Below are 22,123 nucleotides of genomic sequence, written 5' to 3'. Positions count from 1 at the left end.
TGCACAAGAAGCTGGGAGGGGACACAGCTGGGACAGCTGACCCCAGCTGACCAAAGCAATATTCCATACCATATGACGTCATGATCAGCATATAAAGCTGGGGAAAAAGAAGGAAGGGGGGGATGTTTGGAGTGATGGCGTTTGTCTTCCTAAGTAACCATTACACGTGATGGAGCCCTGCTTTCCTGGGGATGGCTGAACACCTGCCTGTTGATGGGAAGTGGTGAATGAATTCCTTGGTTTACTTTGCTTGTGTGTGCGGCTTTTGCTTTACCCATTAAACTGTCTTTATCTCAACCCACGAGTTTCCTCACTTTTACTCTTCCGATTCTCTCCCCCATCCCACCGGGGGGCAGTGAGCGAGCAGCTTGGTGGTGCTTCGTTGCCAGCTGGGGTTAAACCACAACAATGTGTTATTTCAAAGTAACTACACAGCAGGAGCAATAAAATGCACAAACTCTCTACTATTTTAGGGATCACTCCAAACAGTAAGATGAACTGGAATAGCGAGTGGCAGAAGGCTTTCAGCCAGACATCTTTCATTGCAAAATTGCAGAAAAATTGCAGAAACTCCAGTTCCAGTGGTAGCAACAGAATGGGAAGAAAAGAGATTGAATAAAAATGGCTGCTAACGACAACATAAAAATAGGTTAGTATTTGTTGAAGACACAAAGAAGGAACAGGTGGCAACAAGGCTTTCATACAGGAACAACTGAATGATCCAGAAAAGGGTGTAGCAGGAACAGAACAGAATTTAAAAGCATCAAAACACCTAGGGGCTCTGCTAAGACAAAAAAAAATACCTGCTGTAAATATCTGACAAGACTACGTACCCCAGGTGATGACAGGATCTACAGGAGGCTGCGGCAGGGAAGGTAATTTCAGTAAATGGACTAAATGCCAACGCCACCATACAAACCCTGCTAAGACCCCATCTGGAACAGCATGCGTGTTTTGGTTAGAGGAATACATATCAGCTCCTGTCACAGGAAAAATGAACTGAGAGGCAAATATGCAAGAATGGGGCAAGTGGGTGTAACACAGTCTGTCCTAAAGAAGGGAAGAGCCTCTTTAAACAAATTTACCAAAATAAAGGCAGAGGAAGTATTAACTAGTTGTAAATGCCTTAAGGGGTTAAGTACAATGGGAAGGGAAAGAGCTATATAGAGAACAATATCAGCACAAGATCAAATGAATATAATCTGTCCAAGAAGAAATTCAGGCAGCAACTTAGAAGGTTTGTAACCACTGGAGCAGGGGAACAGTGGGACAGCCTTCCCATAGGAACAGTGGGAGCAAAAACCCCAGGCAGACCCCATCTGGTCTTAGGATGAATCTCAGAAGGGTTTATAAGACGTGGTTAGCTGCCCCAGGAGGCGACTGAACTTCATGTCCCAGGCGATATTTTCCAGTTCTGTGTTGCAACTTCACTTTCTCCTGCGGCCTTGCGATGAAGTATGCAAGGCTACAAGACACCCACCCCGCTCCCAGTCCCTCTTACCTTTTATCTGCCATGTTGGACATGACTTGTCATAGAGAAGACTGATATGGGAGAATGAAAAATAAATAAGTTTGGTTTGGTTTTTTTTTTTTTAAAACCCCATACAAAGATTTGATCACCAAGAGATTAATGGATTCATTGTCTGAACGTTCACAGGCTTGAATGTAGTTACCAGCATGGAAGCACATTTAAAAAAAAAAATAAAGAAGAGAAGAAGTGGCAGAACTGGAGAAACAGGCACTGGACACGTGCTCTGCGCCTACTGAAATAAAGGAAGTCACCTCAAATGGGGCAGTCTTCAAAGCAGTCACTTTCAGAGTCACAAGTAGGTTGTGGCATATGGCCAGCTACAGGGGAAAATCTCTGTAGGAACAAAAGCAGAATGAAAAAAATCTGCGCAACGAGATGACGTGGGAAGGACTGGAAAGGGATGGGACTGTTTGAACTAGGCCCTGTTACCCAGGCTCCTGCGTACAGCAAAGGGCTGGGAGCGCCCTGAAGAACACAGGTGCTGAACCTGCTTCTGCCAACCTGCTTTGGGGGCTGCTGGACGTGATCCGCCACCGTGACGTAACTGTTGAGCCCAGCCTCCGCCTAAGTATGCGGTTTAGGTGAAGCGTTACCGTATGCCGCTGCTGTGAAAGAAATGAGCCGCGTACAGGCAGCTGGCTGCTCCTCACCGAGCCCTTCACCTGCCAACCACCTTGGCCTTTCACAGCTCCCTCAGACGGCACATGGATACCGGCGTGTTCAGTAAATGAAGAACAACCTCCAACTTGAAACTGGAGGTTACCAAAATTACCAGGTGCCTCAGCATCTTTACCCAGGTTAGGTCAATCCAAGATTTAATTCCAGAATTGTGGTTTTAAATTTGCCATTTTTTTCCACGTTAAAAAGAGATGGGAACATTTTTATTCTTTGTAAGGAATATCTCATACATACAATCTCACAGGAGCTGGCCTTGCACATGTGTCATGTAAGACTTCTTCCAGTCCTGGAAAGGACGAACCTGAGCAGGGGAAGAGGTCACCAGCTCCCAGGATCGGGCACAGCTGGGGGTAGCACAAACCTGGCTCCAGCAATCAACACTATACCGCTGTCCCCTCTTGCTAGCCCCAATGGTTTTAACAGACTATTAATTTAATTTGGTGGTAATGCTTTTTTGGTTTTGGCAACTTGCCAGTTTTCTAAATAAAAGACTTGAATTTTTAGAAACCTTCCCTTCTTCAGTAATGCACCCAGGCCCCTCACAGTTAAAAATCCAAACTAGTTATTGCTGTAATTATAACAACAACAAAAAAATGCTGAAGGAGGTGATAATGTAGAGGTTAAGAGTTTTATTTCTAACTTCATTTTGAGTACAAGGCATAAAATTATTTTTTGAAAAATATTATAAACAACTGAATGGAACAGTCAGGGGATAACTTAAAATTAGGAGGGCACAGCAGGGATCCCACATGACAGGAAAAAAAAAACAGTTATTTTTCTGAAGTATCATACTGTTACCACTGTGAAAGAAACACCAAGAAAATTTTCCTGGCCTCCAGCTGAGATGGAAGCCAGCCAGCAGATAGCTTTAATCATTATGGAGAATTTATACTTACGCAGAGAAGCTCAAAATGCAGCTTTTCTTGTAGAGAAAAAGGCTAATTGCTCTCATCTGTTTTTATAGCTGCTAATAAAACATAGGCCTTCTCTGACCCTTTTCATTCAAAGTACTTTATGTATTAAAAAAAGAGCCCACCACGCAATTTAGACATGCTTTCCAGCAGTTTCTTCTGCAGGGCTCTGTTGGCCGTTCTACACCATTCACCATTTTTGTTACCCTTACACTACGGGTCTTTGAGAAAATGGGGGCTGCGGACTTACATCTTGCAGAGATTCCAGGCTAAATGATTTAGGAAAGCGAGAACTGCAGTTTTAATTATGTATAGGCTCCAATTAACTTTTTGAGGTGGGAGCCCAAGTCCCTTACAGCTTGACCCATGAATAAGGATTCTGTTTGGGATGAATGGTCTCTGTTTTCATCCCCTCCCACCAGCACGGAGCTGTAACAAATCCAGGCAGAGCCACGTATTTTTTAAGTGAAGCACAGTCTGCAGATTGTAAAAGGTGGTGAGGGTAGCTGCCCATCTGCCAAAAAGAAGTAGATGGCTAAACAGGGAAAGGGGATACCAGCGAGCTTTAGAAATCGGTTTTAAGCATCAGTTTAACCATTCTGAGATACAGTAACTCTGCAGAGCTCCCGGCTCCTTCGGAGGCGAACGCTGCCTGTTCCACAGGGGAACCCACCCATCTTCTGCCGGGTTTGACAGATGCATTCAACTACAGCCACCATCTTCTCTGCCTGTGTGGACAGTATCTTCCAGTGTTTTCAGTGTTAAAGAAAGGCTCCTGAGCATTACAGTATTTCTTTCACTCTAAGTGTATTATATAGGAAAACATGCACAGGAATTTAATAGCATTCAAAATAACATGCAGAAAATAAGGCAAGAAACAAGGACTTTTTCATGGGGTGTCAAGTCAAGGGCAAAAAAAAAAACCCAAAAACCAGCTTGTTTATTTTGTGGAAAAAGGGGAAGAAGCAACTGCCATCTTACCTTCTTAAATTTAGGGCAGTTGAGGATTATCAAATCTAGTTCTGCCGACAAAGCTCATAACTCCTAAGGAGGTGGCTATGTGGGATGGACGACCAATGTGTGGACATCGCAGTAATTAAGCAAGGGTCGAAGACTTAACGATTCATGCGACTACGAATTAAGCAAGGAGGAGCGGAGAGGTTTTTTCATGCCGCTAGATGGCAGGAGGAGACCCTTTTACACCACTTGTGCACGTCCCCACCATTTTGAACCTGTCCCGAGTTGTGCGACAGAACACCTAGGGGCCCAACTTCACCATCAATATACAGGATAAAAAGAGAAAAATCTACTCAATGAGTGCCAGTGCTAAGTAGATTCAAGTGTTTTGGAAAAAATGTTCAGCTATATATATATTTAAAAAAAAAAAACCCAACACGTTTATACTGGGTCATTGCTGTAAAATTGGGAAACCCTGTTTCAGAAGTAGTTAATTCTATTTCCCACTTATACAAAGGTTTACAAGACTTACAGCTACCGCAGTCTGATGGGAAGCAGAGTGCTAACATAATTTTCTGCAAATTGTTCAGAACAGATGGATAAACAGATTCAGGTAATTAAAAGGGATAGCAATCTTCTACCTGCAGCAAAAAGAAACACGTTTCTACAAATAAAAATGGTCTGCAATTGTTTTTCACACCGTCTCTCCAGGAGCACTAAAAGAGCAGAGTAAGAAAGGCAGAAAATGTTTGATCGCTTTTGAACGCTCTATACTTTGTGTCTCAGCATTAAAAGCATGAGCTGACCGGCACCTCACTGTTTTCTGTACTACTATACATTACGTTACGGGACCAAAAGAAACAGGAGAGTTTTCTTCTCTGACTCACTTCCAGCTCAAACTTAAGCAGCCAAATTTCCACCCGTTCGTTTAGCAGCAGCCCTGCTCCCTCCCTGGGCCCAGGGACAGCACCGCACCTCTCCGCTTGCGACGTCCTTGAAAACGAACCAAACCCCTCCTTTCGCCTCCAGTCGAAGAAAGGAATTGCATTCCCACCTCACTCTGGCCTCTTGCTGTTGCCTCTCCAAAGGCTCTCTCCTATACGTCTCCCAACAAGCTACTTTCCTGGGTTGTGGGGCAGGCTTTTATTCTCCTCATCTCCAGCCATCTACAATCGCTTGCTTTTGGATCTTCTAAGAGGTAAAACAGATAAAAATTAAATGTGACTGATACACATTCTTCCTCTTGCAGTCCCAGTTAACTGTCCATCTCTTAGACGGCAAACTCTCCTGAGCAGCAGCGGCCTTACCTGCTCTCACAGAACGTGAATGACTATCAACTCTTTAAAATTAAACTCTTCACTATGTTTGGAGTAATCTGTGTTGTTAGCCAAGATGCATTCAGAAAGCCGGGTAGATGTGTCATGCTTTAACTACTTTAGGATATGCCAAACCCACTGTTGGAGGTGTTGAGTGTGCAGATGACGGTCGTTTAACAAATATGCTATGCTACCAGGTGGCTAACTTTGGAGAAACACAGATGTTAATTTGGCAAACATCTTTCTCAGTCGACTATCTGATTTCTGAGAGTGTGATGCTACAGGCCTTCAGGAGGACTCGGGTAATTCCTAATGCAAAACAGAGGTTCTGCCCCAAAATGATTAAATCGGTGTTTCCTGGCATGATTTGTTATAGCCCAGCGTTTCAGGATAATTTGGGAATAAAGACATTCAGGTACCTGCATCTGATTTTCCTGTAATAATGTTTGTAAAAAAGGTATCTTTGTGATCATAAGCTACGCAGCTGCTACAACCTGCACCTTCCTTTACTCAGCCTGCACAAACAAACTTACCTTTCACAGCTTCATACAGACTTTGCTGATTCTGGAGTCTGATTTGCTTTCTGCTGCTCTTCTCTTTTGCAACTTACCATCTCCCCTGGACCAGCTGCAATATTATGAAAAGGTGTGAAGGATGAACCAGGGGAGAATAAAAAGGGAGGGAACAGCACTAATACTCTGAACCTGAGCATCTCCCCTCTCCCCAAAGGCAACAGGGGTCCCGAAGGACACTTCGAACTACTTACTCAGTGTCTGCTTCCCAACAGGTGCTTAGGTGCTCCACGGAGAGAAATTTCCAAAACTCAAGCCTCTCCCCGATCAGCAACGCTCCTCTGGCAGGAGATGAAGCAAGAAGCCGGCTTTGCAAGAGGAGAAAGTTCAGTAGTGCCTTCAGCGAGGCTGGCTCAGAACAGGTGCAGTCGCAGGCGACTTTCTCTGCATAAAGACATCCTGGGGACCTGGCTGTCCCACCGCCTGGGCTGCGAAACCCGCAGCAGAACATCTGCCCAGGAACCCCAGAGCTACCTCACGGAAACAGTTCCTGCAGTCCAGCAATAACCCTTCAGTTGCGGCTGGCACGCGAACCCACGGCTCACACAAATGACTATTTGAGGCTCCGCTGCTAAACCTCACAAACGCCTTCCGCCTCCTTCTCCTCCCAAAAACCCTGCCGGTCAATATTAAGGGCCACAGAGTGATGCTACTCAGCCAGTACAGCTGTGCTCAGAAACTGGTTTATCCTGGTGGGGGTCGTTTTGGTTTTTGGCATTTTTTTACCTCAGAGGGCAGGGCAGATGGGGAGGGTTAGCTGTCTTTTCTGAGGCCAGTCTGCCTGCAGCAAGAGATGGCGGAGCGGAGGCTTCTGCACCAGTTTCCACTGGGCACTGGAGGGGAGAACAAGCAAGGGCGACAATCTGCTGCTGAAGCCTGGATTCCAGCAGGATCCCTCCCTCCAGCTCACCTCAGGCTCTGGGCCTTTCAATCCACAGCAGCTACGGACAGGACACTGAAAGAGGTTGGAGGCAAGGTTCTCGCAAGGAGAATTGAGCAAGAAACAGCTTTCCTAGTAAGCACCGTCAAATTATTTCCCCGTCTCTAGGGATCATATTTTTCCCCAGTGAGTTTATGTGGAAAAAAACAAAACAAAACAAACAAACATACTGAAGAGTGCTCACCTTCCTCATTCTCCTGAAACCGTTTCAAATCATAGCTTGATGATCTGGCACCCTGGCTAGTTGGCCTGTGCTTGAATGCTTCCACAACAAATTTCATCCATGTACTACCAAATCCCCACTGTGTCTATCAGAGTATACATCCTACCTTTTTGGGGACAGGATGCTTTATAATTCTCTCCTGTTCAGCAATGGGAACTGCTGAACACCCTAACCTGGAGGAAAATTGCAACAAGGTGCTTTAAAATCAAGTAAGCAATGACTTTCCCCTGTGCTCTCCACCCAGAAGGAAGCCTGGAGCCCCCTGAGCCCCACCAGCCACAGCCCAACACTCCTTCCACCCCATCCAAACCTTCACTCTCTCCATGAAGCCCAGCTACGACCCACGCTCATCTAGTTAAAAACCCAGCTTAACTGTGAAATTCAGACGTAGTGCAGTAAATAATCAGTGGCCAAGTTAGTTTTGCTATCTTGTTGCTTGCTATTTTGAACAATTAAAATTTGAGCCCTTTAGAATATGCGAATGTTACTGTTGCTTTTACAGGTTTAGAGCATTAGCCAAAGAAATTCAGGTTCGTTTTCTAATGAGCGTTTTGTTTTCTCTATACAGACCTGTACAATCGCCCACCTTCATTCATTCAAAAATCATCTTTAAATGAAATCATGAATGTTGTGATTTTCCGAGCCAATCAGATTGCATTTCAGACTTTTTTTGAAGCTATACAGATTAGAAAAAAATATTTTTCCCAAATTAAAAATCAGCATTCTCACATAATCATACCACTGCCAAAAGCTGGAGGCTTGTCACAGACAAAAGTTGGAGCTGACGACACTGCAACACGGAACCAGTAATCTCTGATGGTACAATGGATATAGCTCATCTTGTGCTACAGTAAATGAACTTCCATAAATAGGATGAATTATGAAGAGTTCACCACTAGTATGGCAGTGTGTGGCGATGCTAATGCCCTTCTGTATATAACACGCGGATGTGTGTTTTACATATACAACGTTCCGATCTAGTAGCAGAGTAAAACATTTGGCCGTGAAACCACAGTGCCGAGAGTAGTTTTAAATCATTACAGGATGGATACTGTCACTGGTGCCAGACCAAGCGTCTGCATGAGATGAGCTGACAACAGTTCAACCTGCCAGACAGCCGTTTTGCCACTGCTGTGTTTTAACACACACGTGCTTTGTAACGATTCACATTTGCCAGATTTAGTCAACTCAAGAAGCAAGATTAAAATAAAAAGGTTTATCGTCACTGGTTTAATGCCTCCTATATAGCAAGCCCACAGCTCCAAACACTAGTACGTGTTTGATTCTGAAAATGTAACTTTAAGAGACCAAAATTGCTTTACACAGCTGGCTTTTGTTTTTTTTCTTCAGTTGACACATTACATGTAGGTCACTGCATGTTACATAAGAATGACTGACAAAAAAAGGGTGGCTTAAAAAAAAAAAAAAGCCTGCACTTCTCACTGATTTTAAACTCTGCAAAAAGTCTTTAAGGCCAGATGAGAAGGACAAGAGCTAGCATGAACAGAACTATTTCTAGATTCCAAAATAATTATAGCCCAGAATCTAGCTGTAACTACGTCAGAATGTCCACGCTTTAAGTTTTAATGTCTGAATATTTGAAAGGACTGACATAATGAGCACTGCAAAGATATTCGACAAGCTGAAATGAAGACAGACAAAAGTATTTTTTATATAAAAATGGTCTTTATTTCTTCAATACAAGGTAAACTACTATTGCAGTTTAAGACCAACACAAAAGTTGGACAGCAAATTGCTTAACAGTCTCCTAAAGGCTGAAAAAAAGAAACCCATGAAAGCTAAAAGTTATGCAATATTTCAAGTATAACATCTAAAAAAGATGAAATGATCCCTAATTAACTAAGTACCTGTGCTGAAAACGTATTAAAATCCGCATTTGCTAGGATACCATCTTACCTTGTTGAGAAATATAGGTCTTCAGAAACTCAAGTATTCAACAGACTCTTTGGCCTGCCGGTATCAGGAAACTGTTTACTATATATATATATAAAATCCTTTGGAGTCAGGCATTCTGACAGACATCCATTTCCTTACATTTTGCATTGCAATTCTGCATTCCAACTTAGACAAGCCCCCCTGCTGTATTTCAAAACCATTTCTTGAATACTTTACTCATACATCCTTGTGCAAAACGGGACTCAGGAAATGGAACGGTACCGGAAGACAATACAGCCTTTTGTTTAGAAAGTCAGCAGTGCTGGTAATCGTCATAAAAATGTTAAGGTTTACCAAATAGGAATGTATTTCACCTTTAAAACACTTGGCTTTTTTTTTTTTTTCCCTTTCTTTTTTTTTTTTATTTTAAAAAAGGACACCTGCAGTAGTAAGGAAACTGAATTTGCAATCACTTGTATTTATAAAAGCACGCACATTCCTCATTTTCTTACATTTGAAGATCACGGGAATGTCTGTTTCATAATGTAATAATAATATGCACAGTTTAAAATATTTTCTATTACAAAATACAGTATACAAGAGGGTGAGGCCAAAGTCTATTACTTGAATATACTCCAAAGTGTTAGCACTGAATCATGTAAAATCACATTACATGGTATGAATAGATGGGAATTTTTACAACTTAAATGCTCCGTTTCATTGGGATCAAAGGTATACTGTTTACTATTTTCAAGAGACTTCAATAAAACTAGTGTATTTCCAAAGAAGCTTTAAAAGATTTAAGCACAGACAAAGGTCATACCAGAACCTAAAACCCGCTGCAGTAACTGAGGCTATAGAAAGGATTCAAGAACTAACAAGTGCATAATATACAAATAGAATGAGATGCTTTATCATATTTTGTTCAACATGGGGGGAAAAAAAAAAATCCCACGAGAACATCAACTTGAGGAACTTCTGTGCTCCAAACCGCTCCCTAGTAATTCATCCTCTAAAAGTAAAATGAATCTAACAGCACGTAGCATGTCAGATCCTAATTTCGGGGGGGAGGGGAACAACAACAAAAGAAACCAAAAACCCACCTCAGCGCTCCACCCACCCCAAGCCCGTCGGCAATATTAATTGCAAGGCATCATAGTAAACAGTTGCAAGAGACAATATTTCTGCATAAATACCCTGACTAATTAGCATGCTGCAACCATTATGTTTAAGACTTATGCAGTCAATTACCAAAATAATTTAAGTCCTAAACAAATCCATGTTGCTTCTTTCCTACATCAAAATACTTGTTTTGGAAAGAATTCAATCTTCTTGAAGTATACGCACACTGACCTGGACTTTCCTTCTCTAAGATCTTGAAGGGTTTATATTTCAATGCAGAAGCAATTTAGTGTCTTGGATCTCTGAAGAGTACCAGTCTTAAACATGCTTGTTTTATATTTGAATCTACATGACCAAAAGTATCTTAATGAGCATTATGTTAGGAAATTTAAGGCTGTATCTCAGTTTACACAAGAACCAATGATAACTTTAAGAGGCTACGTATAAAATTCTATAAATAAAAATAGGAGCAAAGTCTGTTTAACCTGTACACAGAGAGCAAGTGGAAAAGAAATCGGGAATTAAGTGTCTCTATAAAGAACGCCATGTATTTTTACTAGAAACATAGATGACAAGTATATACAACATTTAAATCTCCAATTATCCACATACAACTAGGAAAACATTTACAAGGGTTTGGGTATGCAACTAAACAATCAGGTAAAAAAATACATTAGAAAAACTAAGCCTCCCCAATTTCAAAGGAACAAAAATAGAAAACACTCACTCCTTCAAAAAAAGAAAAAAAAATCAAGCTAATGCCTAAATTTAATAAGATATCTTGTTTAACACAGAAACAACAGCTATCCAAGCTTATAAGCCACACTGTAAATAAAAATTTGAAGACGTTCTGACAAATGTTTTTCAAAATGTAATCAGAACTAAAATTATTGGCACAGAAAGCAAAAAGGGAACGAGGAAAAAAAGACTGTACAGTTTCCAAAATGCTATGTTCTTCTTCTGAAGAAGTATTTTTGACCTGTCAAAACATATAGTCAAGTAGAAATTTTACTTAAAAAAACCAAACCAAAACAAAAACACCAACCAACCACTCTACTCCTAAAAAACAAACCTCCAGTAAAACAACTTCTGTTGCTAAAGCACTGCCACCCCTAAGTCACTACTTGTTGGTTTTGTCTTTCAAGATAAAGGAAACAGCCTTAAGATATTATTTTCAGTATTACTTATAAAATCAATATTTGAAAGAAATAAAGTATTTCCTCACAGACTATTTTGTCCTTTCATCAGCAAAAGGAGATGAAATACAATTGGATGAGTATCAAAGAGCACAGCAGTAGCCATCATGGCATCATCACCAGCCAGTAAATTACCAAACCGCTATTTCCTGAGCGCGCACAGGAAATCGCCAGTAACGTTTAATAAACTAAAACCTGGTAAACATTCTACTACGGATCCAGTTATACATGATGTGCATTAGACATATTCCTTTTTGGTGTCTATCAGGGTCTTTGGATTTTTTCTGTACATTTTTTTGTTTCATTTAAAAAAATCTTAAATGAAACTCACATAACAAGAGAGTATTATCTAAATTGCAACACAGTACATCTATCCGTTAAAACTAAGTATTCGGAGAACAGGCAGAAATAAGGGGCTTCATACAGGGACCTCATCTCTCAAATCACAATGATCGCTCAGTTTAACTTACGTTATTTTCCCCCTGCTGTTCCCTCCCTGCTATTTCCATTGCCAGCAACGGAAATCTATATGCGAGTGAGAAATTACACTCTGTGTAAAAAGAGCAACAGTCTCCTTAAATCTATTTCAATGTGGAGTAAAATATCAGTTCCTGCATAAAATGCTTGTAAATTTACTTTTTTATTTTAAGATTTGATGTACCTATGCAATGGAACATTACTTACCTGCTGCCTCTCCAGTATTAGCTATTCCCCATGTAACAGCTACAGGCAGGTTATTTCTTCCTTAAACTTATTACACACAGCAGTAAACAATGTTTTTAAGTAAAGAAAAAAAATTACAACAGTACTGTTCTGTTTGTAACCAACACCTATTCACAAAAAGCAGGAAATGAGTCATGACTTATTTGATACAACTTTCAGTTTTACAAAATTTTAAAAGGCAGTTTTCATTTGCAAACAGGATTAAACAAACATGTCAAATATCTTCTCAGTAGCAAATAGTTCAATAAACACCAGTGATCCCATGCATGAGCAACTGAGGTACACAAGTTAAGGGAAAAAAAAGGGGAGAGTCTGAAGCTGTAGCCAAGTCCAACAGCATCAACCTGGCTGCAGGAAACCTGGCTGAGCGGTAGGTGACAAAAATATTAGAGCGTTTCAGACTTATGCAAAACTTTTGCAGTTGCACAGGCTACTGGTCCCAACTCAGTAAAGCATAAAAATCACTCACGTATGCAAATAAAGGACTTAAAGCATATGTTTACATTCCTTGAACTGTATGGAATGTAAGCACATGCTTTAAATGCTCTGGAAAACCAAATGGATTTAAGTGCTTTCCTGAACAGGGTAACATTTTAGGTCGGCTGTAAAATCTTCAAAATCAGTAAAAAAAAGAAATCAAGAGTTGCCTAAGAGTTTCCTCTTAAAGCCATCTGAGGTCTTGAAACTTAACTTAAAACATTACATGTAGCTATTTGAGTAAGTGAAAACTCCAAGAATAAATCTGTTACGTAACGATTTACAACAGGCTAAAAGCGAGCCTTTGTGCAAGGCTGCCAGAAACTAAGTTTTTGCAACTTACACGAACTTTCTATTCACTTGCATTTCACATGTAATGAAATTTAAAACAAATTCTTACAATTTAAAGTCAACTTTCACTGTGAGCTCCAATAATTTGTTTTTAGGTAAATTTACAAAACCTCATCTGACAGATTTAATTAGCGCCACTTTTTGCTAAGACATTTAAATATTGCCCATCACTGAACAAGGACATACAAGTGTACCTTCTCTTTTATATGCATGTGTGAATAAACCCGAAGTATTAAGAAAATACCAAACCCATAAAGTCTGAAAAATGGGAACATCTGGTTTCTTCTGGCACATTTCTAATATACAACTATGTACAGACTGCTACGGCCTTGGGGGTGGAGGGGGAACACACACAAGCACTATTACTATAAAACTGTAAACAACTGCAGGGTTTTGTTTTGTTTTCTAAAAGCTAGCCTTTCCACCCCTTATTATAGACACTTTAAGTTCGCATGAACAGTTTAAGTTAATATTAACTGTAGCATCAATCAGGATCAAGGCCATATGAGAGAGAATATTTTCAGTATGCTAAAACCACAGACCTGGGACCACCTCTCCTCAAAACAACAGACCACAAAGAGCTGCAGTTTTTACAGTTTTATATGTCACTTAGCAAATTCACAAGCCACCTAGGTAAACACTGCTAGAAAGCAAAATAGCATTAAAGGTTTTATGTAACCACCTATTTTCATATCAAAATTGAATGTGTGAGAGCAACATTAGTATGTTTAACTCGCTGAATGCAAGATTAGGTTGAGGCATATGCAAGAACTATTGCGATGTTTTTAAAGACAGCATCAATGTTTTCATTGTAACATTATCTTTAAATATTGCTGAACACAAGACTTTCCCTGAGGTGTAAACATCAAATAACTTGAACAGCTTTACACATCAGCCCCATTAAACAGTTTATTACAACACTACATCTACTGTAATCAAAGTGGTGCTGTGTACAGACATTATCATATGAACAGTTTAACATGAACAAACTACTATAAAAACAAGCATTTACTTGACTTTTTCCAATTGCTTGCACATTATAATTGCCAAATGTATATAACCAGTAATAAAGTTGCAAAAGCTATAAGGTTTAAATCACACAGGTTTCCCTCAAATAAAACAGTTAAGCAACATAAAAAAGTAAAAGAGCTACTGGTTACCATGTATGCAGATTTGCTTTATTCAGATCTATTCCTGTTCATTTTATCCATGAATCCTTACAGGCTCAGTTCAATCACATGAAGCAAACTGCTGGACAAGCATCTTTCCTTGAAGAATGTATCTTGTCTTGCATGATGTTCCTCTTCCTTCAGCTGTAATGTGTCAAAATTTGTGATGTAGATTTTGCTAGTCCCCATAATACACAGAAAATTGTTGGCTTATCTATACATACACAAGTCGTGCATCTACTTCACCATAATGTAAAACTAACACAAAATACCTGGAAGCAGTAGCTACTTGTTTGTGCATGAAATTGTTTTCTAATACAATAGTTAAAAATAAAATTACTGTTGTTGTACAACAAAGTTGAAAGAATATAAATTTCACAGTTGAAGTGTCGAATGATAAAAGGAAGAAATAGCTACTGTTCCTGTGACTGATGGAAACGTTTATATAGAACATTTCCTAAAGTATGCATTCTGCAAGAGTAAATGGACAAGCACGTAAGGTAATTTTGCCACAACTAGATTTTTACATTTTTACCTGCCCACTTACAGCTGGTTTTACATTTAAGTAATGCACTGATTGTATAACGAAGTGGATGGCTCACAGCTCAGTAACACTTAAAAGTGCACAGAATCTGATACCAGTACTTCAAAATTTTCAGACTAGTGCCAAGCAGGATGGGCTTCACACATCTGAAAATACACGCTTGCAGTTTAATCACAAGAACCCACTTTTCAAATAGTACAGTATAGATTTGCAGGTTTCCTCACCTACTTGCGCCCTAGGAAAAAAAACCCAAGCCCTACTTCCTACTCTCATCTATTTTGGCAAATTAAGGAACCACACCATTCAGAGTTAATTACTGTAAGAGTTCACAAAATACTTGGGATGGTATAATTCCATACACTGGATTTCAGTTGAATTCCATTACAAAACAATTAGCTATCTTCATTTCATTAATAATTCACAATTTCAACATTCAATAATTTCAAAATAGTTTAAATCAAATTGTTCAAAAAAACCAACACATTGAATTGTTCATTTGAAAAACAAGACATTTAGAGGAGCAATTTCATGAACGTGCACCAGTACACAGCTGTCAAATATTCTTCTACCAGTATAATAATTTCAAAGCAGTTGGGAAAACAAAGTACTCAATTTTTGCATGAACAATTGACACATTTCTTCCTTGCCTCAAAGTGAGCGTTAATAACAACAGTAAAAAAACGTATAACTAAGTAGGCTCCATACACTACAGAAACTAATCCAAATCCAAAGCAGTGACTGGAATTTCTTTTCTTATTCGCAGACTTTGTTCCCAAGTCATGAACGTATCAACCAGTAACTACTTTTGGGGAAGTCCCTTCCCCAGAGACCAGAATTTCCATAGGTGTTATGTACTTTTAAAATTAATTAGTAGCAAAGTGACAAAGTGCTGCCTCCACAAGAAGATGTGTTCAGAGCTGCCAGCTAAGTTAGCACAAAGGGGAGAATCTCACTTTTTAAGTGGAGAAAGTAAGTATGTGACAGCTGTGAGACTGCGTGTCAGAATTTGCTGCTCTCATCATACAATTGCTGCGGCAAGAATTATGGATCTTTATCACTTCTATGGCAACAGTTAACAGATCCAAAGCACCGTGTATATGATTTATAATACTAGCATGAGAAAGCTTCTGTTCCTGGGAATAATTTGCGATATTTGTAAGGGTACTTATGGAACTGCAGGAACTTTAAAGAATGCATGATAAACTGGACTTCGGATTAATGCTTTTCAATACAGGGCTCTTAAGATGGTCAGCACCACACTGAACCTTCATTCTGTAAAACACGACCAACTAAAATCCAAAGTGGTGCACGTTTTGGTTCCAAGTATTCTGCCACTGTATCTTGGCAAAACCAGAAACCTTTGTGGTTCCAAAAGGAAGAAGTAAATCTGTATGGATTATACCTTCATGCTCAGCCCTTTTCAGTATTCTACAAGCAAGTAGAATATTGAAGTAAGAAACAACTTAAAAAAAAAAAAAAAGATTAAATCTCTAGTCAGTACGTCTTGGCAACACTGTTTTTTCCATCTGCCTCGAGCTCATATATGCTATCCGTCCCAAGCATGTGTTAGGTTTGTACAATTTAACACCATACAGCAATCAGTTTCCCAGCATTTCTACTAATAAAACCCAAATTTCAGACGTAGCTGTTAAATAGTTACTTTGTGGCTTAGAAGTTAGGGTTTTATGCCAGAACATTTCACAAATGAAATCCCAGAACTTAAATGATCAAACATTTTTGTATTTATGCAAGATGCAACTTGAGGATTGTTTTTCACAAAGACACTCTTACAACAAAAACCAATAGATTTCTTATATATATAAAGCATCTTGCAGTAGCAACTCTATTTTTTCTTTTAATTCCAATTATCCGAATAAGCATATAAAAGCTTTAAACAGCTTTTAGAAGTGTGAAAATTCTACAGCACTTTAAAGCTGTATGTGCATACACCCCTCAAGTTTTGTTGTGTAGTAATTTCTGATACTTTCAGAGATTGAATTTCAATCTCCCCACTTGTTCACATTTCAGTAAAATGCATGATACACATTTGTCATTATATCCTAATAGCTCCTAAGAATTACTTCATGTAATTCTCCTTTATTTTATTCTATACATAAAGAAAAAAAAATACACAAAGCAAAAATCCCAGAGAGTACCAGCTTGAAAGCCAAATTTTTTTAACTTAACCTACAATTCCAGAACATCACAAACCTCCAAAAACCACCTTCTTTGATTTGTTGCATATTTCCCCCCCACACTATTAGTGTACTTACCTGGTATCTTTGTTCAATCTTAGTGTATAATTTAAGATCAACACCAGAACAATTTCCCAATTTTATAAATAATTTTACACAGGAAGAAAAAGAACGCTCCCAAACTAGTTTCATTGATCATATGTGTTTCTCTTACTATCCCAGCCTGTCTATTCACCAAAAACAACTGATGAACAGAGAGGTACGTTCAGAAAACTCAATCTTTAGTTTACAAATTAAAAGGCTGTGAATTATTGGCAAGTATCTTTCACATTAATATATGAGGAAGACACAAGAAGGTAGATCAGGCTGCCACAGAAAAACATAAAAATGAAGAGATCTCTCTCAATTCTCTCTCTCTTTTTTTGTGAAAAGAAATCTTAGTTCTCAAACCACAATGAGCAAAAGAAAAGAATTTGTTCATTCTTTGGAGAACACTACATCAAACCAACATTTTCACTTGCAAGTAACTTCTTTATGTTTCAAATGCTATGAAGTCTTACATTTTCTTGGGGAACTTTAATACAGCTCAAATTTGTCAAAACTAGTGATTTGACAAACAAAAGGAAAAAAGCACAGGATGTGGGGAACACAAAAATGTAAGTGTGTCTAAAGGCACCTCAGAAGACAACAAAATTACAGAAACATGTTCATGGAAAAAATTATGTTATGCAGTTACGCATTTGAAAATAAACAATAGCATAAGATTTTCAGTTCAGTTTTCAAATCATCTTATCACCCTCAAGAAAATGAGAGAAATCACTGAACATTAAGAAACAAACTAAATGTTTCTGTAAAGCACCAGAGTAGCCATAAAATAGACTTCAAGAAGCACATAAAACAGTGGCACTGCTTGCCTGTTTCACTCTACGGTGGATTTCAAATACTGAATCAGATGCCCAAAGCATGATTCCTCTGATGAATGCTAGATAAAATACAACAGTGCCAGGCCCACATATGTGCTTCCTCAAAAATACATGTTTTAAAAAAAGAGAAATTAGGTGAAGTTCATAATAGCTTAATACTATGAAGATCTAAAATAATCCTAGACAGGTACATACACCCAGGTCTTGAACAATACTACCACATGATTCACTTAAAATTCTGCTATTAACTAGAAGCTTATTATTAAAATAACATACAAAAATATGCACTTTCCTATTAATTTGCAAGGTTTCTTAAAAGGCTAATTTCATACTTCACTTGATGTGTAAGTGGTTGCTAACACACTGTTACAGGACAGTTCCTACTTATACAAGCAAAAATATAATAATAAATATTACTTAAACTATCAGTAACATTACCCCTCCTACTGACACAAAAAAAAAAATCCAATCATGTTAGTTCTTAGATCACTTCAAAGCTGAAACTATTTCAGAAAGAGCTGAGAGCAGTTTTTGAAGAAGCATGAGCCTCAGAAGTACATTAGACTTTAAATTATTTTGCTTACAGTGGTTTGAGAGCAGAAAAAATCAGAGAAAAACCATGAAATATGGAGTACAAAGTCTACATACATATCAACGGTTACAATGTTAGTGTGTTTTTGTCTTTGCAATTCAGTCCAAATCCAGTTTAAATAGGAAATAATCAACCAACCCAATAACAAAAACATAAAATGAAAAACTTAACATTCAGCAGTTATAGAAATTCAGACAGATTAAGATTGGGACAATGTATCAGCTAGAAATACATCATTGAGTATCAGTTAAACTAAAAAAAAAAAAATTCTGTCTAAAAAAAGTCAGGACTCATGCCGATGAAGTTACATTACTATTCTGTTTGTACACATTAATTTTGCTGTTAATCCTTCTAAATATCATTCTATTGGATTCTTAGTTTTCTTGACTAATACAGGTTAGACATTTGTCTTAAATCTATTGTTCTCTTTTATATCTATAGGCTTTCTACAAGCAAAGGTAAGATGTTTCAAGGAAACATTCAGTTTATAGTAATTCTGTAGAATGGATTATCAATGTACATGAAGCCTTACTCAAGTGAAGGCACAAGATCTTGCAAGAATTTAATTTTAAATCATGAAGTGTACAAACAGAAGTGTAAATACCTGCTATGGTACATCTAAACTTTTTAATAGAGTTTTATTATTATAAACACATTTAGTAAATTATTCCAATTTAACCCATCTCTATAAATGTAATACAGTACAAACTGAATTTCACTGTATACAAAAATGTTCACAATGGACCTTTAAAATCCTTCTAAACTAGATGTGTAACACTTTAAAAAAATGCCAGTACAGTATCACAGTTATGCCTATAGGTACACAATAAGGAGAAGTATAGGTGCCATTCATAGGTTGCAGGCACAGAGGCAACTTCATGTTATCTGGCAAAACACAGTAATACGGGGAGTAACTCTTTTCAGCACTGCTGGTATTTATTAAATGACTGAGACTGTTAAATCCGTGTATGAATATTAATCAATGTAAAGAATGAAACAAAAAATGTATGGCAACATACATCTTAGTGAAAATGAAACATACAAACCAGGAGATAACTGTATTTTTATATATGTGTGTGTGTATATATATATATAAAAAACAAAACTACAATAAAGTCCTTCTTCATTAAGACAGCAACAAGACAAAATGTTTACAACTTAACTTTAAAAAAAATACCAAATGCTTTCATTTACATGCAGAATACTAAATTTGCCCTTTAAATCAAGTATTTAGGACCTATTTTCTTCTTTGCACAAGGGAATCTTACCTACACAACCCCTCTGAAAGAAAAGAGAAGTCCCAGCACACAACAAAGTTGAAGGAAGTTGCATATATAAATCCCACATGAACAGAGACTGAAACCACAGTCTCATTTTAGAATTGTGCTTTGGAAATTATAAAATGCAACCTAATGCTATTTGATATGTTTTCTTGGGGTGACAGGGTAGGGAATTTGTACTTGGTACAGAAACTCTGTATCTACATGCACAACACTAAATACACAAAATTAAAGCTAGATTAATAAAAGTATGCCAAGGGTAAAAAAATTATCTTAAATTCCAGGTTATTAGTAATTTTTAGTATGGCTTGCTCATGTCCACCAGAAGGAAAACACTCTGGAAATGCATCCATCACTCAGCTCAACGGTTACCTCCTATTAATAACTATTTGCAAATATCAAAAGTACTCATTTATCATAAAAGGTAAAAATCCAGTTCAACAGAAGAAACTACATTTACTTTTGTTAAATCTGTATTTTTATGTTCTGATATTTTACAATTAAGAACGACAGTTGCTATTTTTATGCAATTACAGAAATACTTTACCAATCCATTTTTTATGACAAAAAGTGGCATTAACAGATATATACTGCCAACTTTATTTCAGCTGCCACGTTTTACCTTCCTACTTAAGCCTCTGACTTCCCTTCTCTAGGCCAATTACTGCTTTGTGTGTCCCTGTCAATATATGAACCCAAGACAACATCCCACTTTTTATTCAATAAACTAGAGCATTTAGTATCAGAAGTTGTTCTCTCCCAAAGGAGTCAGTGACAGAAAAGCCTGACTGAAAAACTGACATTTAACTAACACAAAATTATATTTTCAGTTAGGAGTACACTACATTTTATACGATTTCTAAAAGTTTTGCTCTATTTAACTTTTGTAAATGAACTTTCATGAATAAATGCCATGCAAATCTGGAAACTAAATCTGAGTGCAAATGTAAGAAATGGAAGCTGGGCAGACAGGCAACTCTGCAAGCTTCAATTTTAGTGTAGATATACTGGGAAATTCTTCTAAAAAGGGAAAAACTACTGCAGGGAAACTAATAGGTAGGGTTTTTCCCAATTGTCAAATATAAGGAATCATGGGTAGCTTGAATTCCCAATCCTCAAAATATATAATGGAATGAACAGTTCTATGTATTCTAAAGCCCTCAGTAGTACAGTGAAAAAAAGTATTATTTAGCATGCTACTCTGTAGCTATCTAGAAATATGAAATAAAAGAACACATTAGTTTGTGAACAACCAGAAAAGAAACAATCCTTGCATCATACGTTTGTTTTCTAGTCTTCAGAAAATAACTTCACTATCAGACGGGGGAGGGAATGAAAAATCAGGGTGGTCGTGAACAACTGATCATAAATCTTATTGAAGATAACACCTGAGTTTAGCTAGAAGGCAGAAGATACTGACAGGTCACATTTCACAAATAAGGAGCAAAGGCTGGCTATATTTCCTGAATTTTAGTAAAACTCACTGGAAGGAAAAAAAAAAAAATACGCCATACTTGTGCAAGGACAGCAACTGTATGTACATGTGTTCCCTAAACTGAAATAATCCACACATGACATATGAAGGGCTCAATGCTGCAGTCCTTACCCAAGTAGATTTTAAAATACAAAATTAGTGTTTTAAAATACAAATAAGAAATACAACCATAAATTTAATATCATCTTCTAAGATTACAAAGAGAGCAGACTTTATCAGTCTGGCTTACTGCTTTTTTAAGAATTGGTTTAACTGCATTTCATAAAAACTGCAAACATTAATACCACCTAAAATTAAAAAGGCAGCATGCAAACTGCAGAAGATAATCACACAAACACTCCCTCCCAAGACCAGTTACCTGTCGTTACTTACCTATGTTCATGTCAGATGCTGCAAGAAGAAAGTGATTCAGTACATACTGCAGGACCATTTAAATGCAAATATTAATGGTGTAAATAATCCCAAACCTAGAGTAGTTACTTTTAGTAAGTCAGTAACAGTAAAGTTCAAGAACATGAAACAAATGCTCACCTTCTTTAACGATGACGATATTCTCTCTCTCTGTCTCGTTCTCTGTCGCGATCTCTGTCACGATCACGATGCCTCTCTCTTTCACGGCTTCTTTCCCGATAATAGTCATCATGACGATCTCTACTACGTGACTTGTGGCGCCTACTTTTTTCTCGTGACCTACTGTGGTCCCTCTCTCTGGATCGCTCACGTCTTCTAAAAGAAATTACTTCATTAAATTTTTCTTCAAAATACAAGCCATCCGCATGCCAATTTTGTATTCTGTTTATAAGTATGAATTTCATCCAAAAAGGATATGAGAGAATTAAGTATCTGTTCACTGTGACGCAGGTATGTTTTTGTATATAACATGAAAGATAGCTGGTATAAAAGGTGGTGGCTAAGAACTCAGTTACAGATACAAGGTGCATCCATCTTCTAATCTATCAAGGAAAAGTCAGAAAGTACATACTCAGAATGGAGGACGAGATGGCTGAAATCAGCTGGGGGAATGCACCATAC

The 22,123-nt window shown here is 38.1% G+C and overlaps 1 protein-coding gene across 10 annotated transcripts in view; it reads right to left on the bottom strand.

The window, feature by feature from the left end:
* Positions 1 to 2,837: 2,837 nt before the first annotated feature.
* CPSF6 (cleavage and polyadenylation specific factor 6) overlaps positions 2,838 to 22,123 on the bottom strand; it is a 37,137-nt gene continuing 17,851 nt past the window's right edge. For 2 of the 10 annotated variants that reach the window (XM_087767855.1, XM_087767860.1), the window contains 2 exons: positions 21,623 to 21,817; positions 11,964 to 14,206 (listed from right to left, as the gene is read on the bottom strand). In XM_087767855.1, the coding sequence (XP_087623981.1) occupies positions 21,628 to 21,817 (190 nt within the window). In that variant the 3' untranslated portion in view covers positions 11,964 to 14,206; positions 21,623 to 21,627. Of the gene's footprint in view, positions 6,921 to 11,963; positions 21,510 to 21,622; positions 21,818 to 22,123 lie in introns of those variants that run through there. The other 8 variants (XM_087767859.1, XM_087767861.1, XR_015706991.1 and 5 more) reach the window with 7 other exon arrangements.

The sequence above is a fragment of the Nipponia nippon genome, unplaced genomic scaffold, assembly GCF_047370975.1.
Source record: "Nipponia nippon isolate SJK-2023a ecotype South Korea unplaced genomic scaffold, ASM4737097v1 scaffold_3, whole genome shotgun sequence".
NCBI lineage: Eukaryota > Metazoa > Chordata > Aves > Pelecaniformes > Threskiornithidae > Nipponia > Nipponia nippon.
The sequence above is the reverse complement of the archived record's forward strand: the minus strand, read 5'-3'. Positions and strand labels throughout refer to the sequence as shown.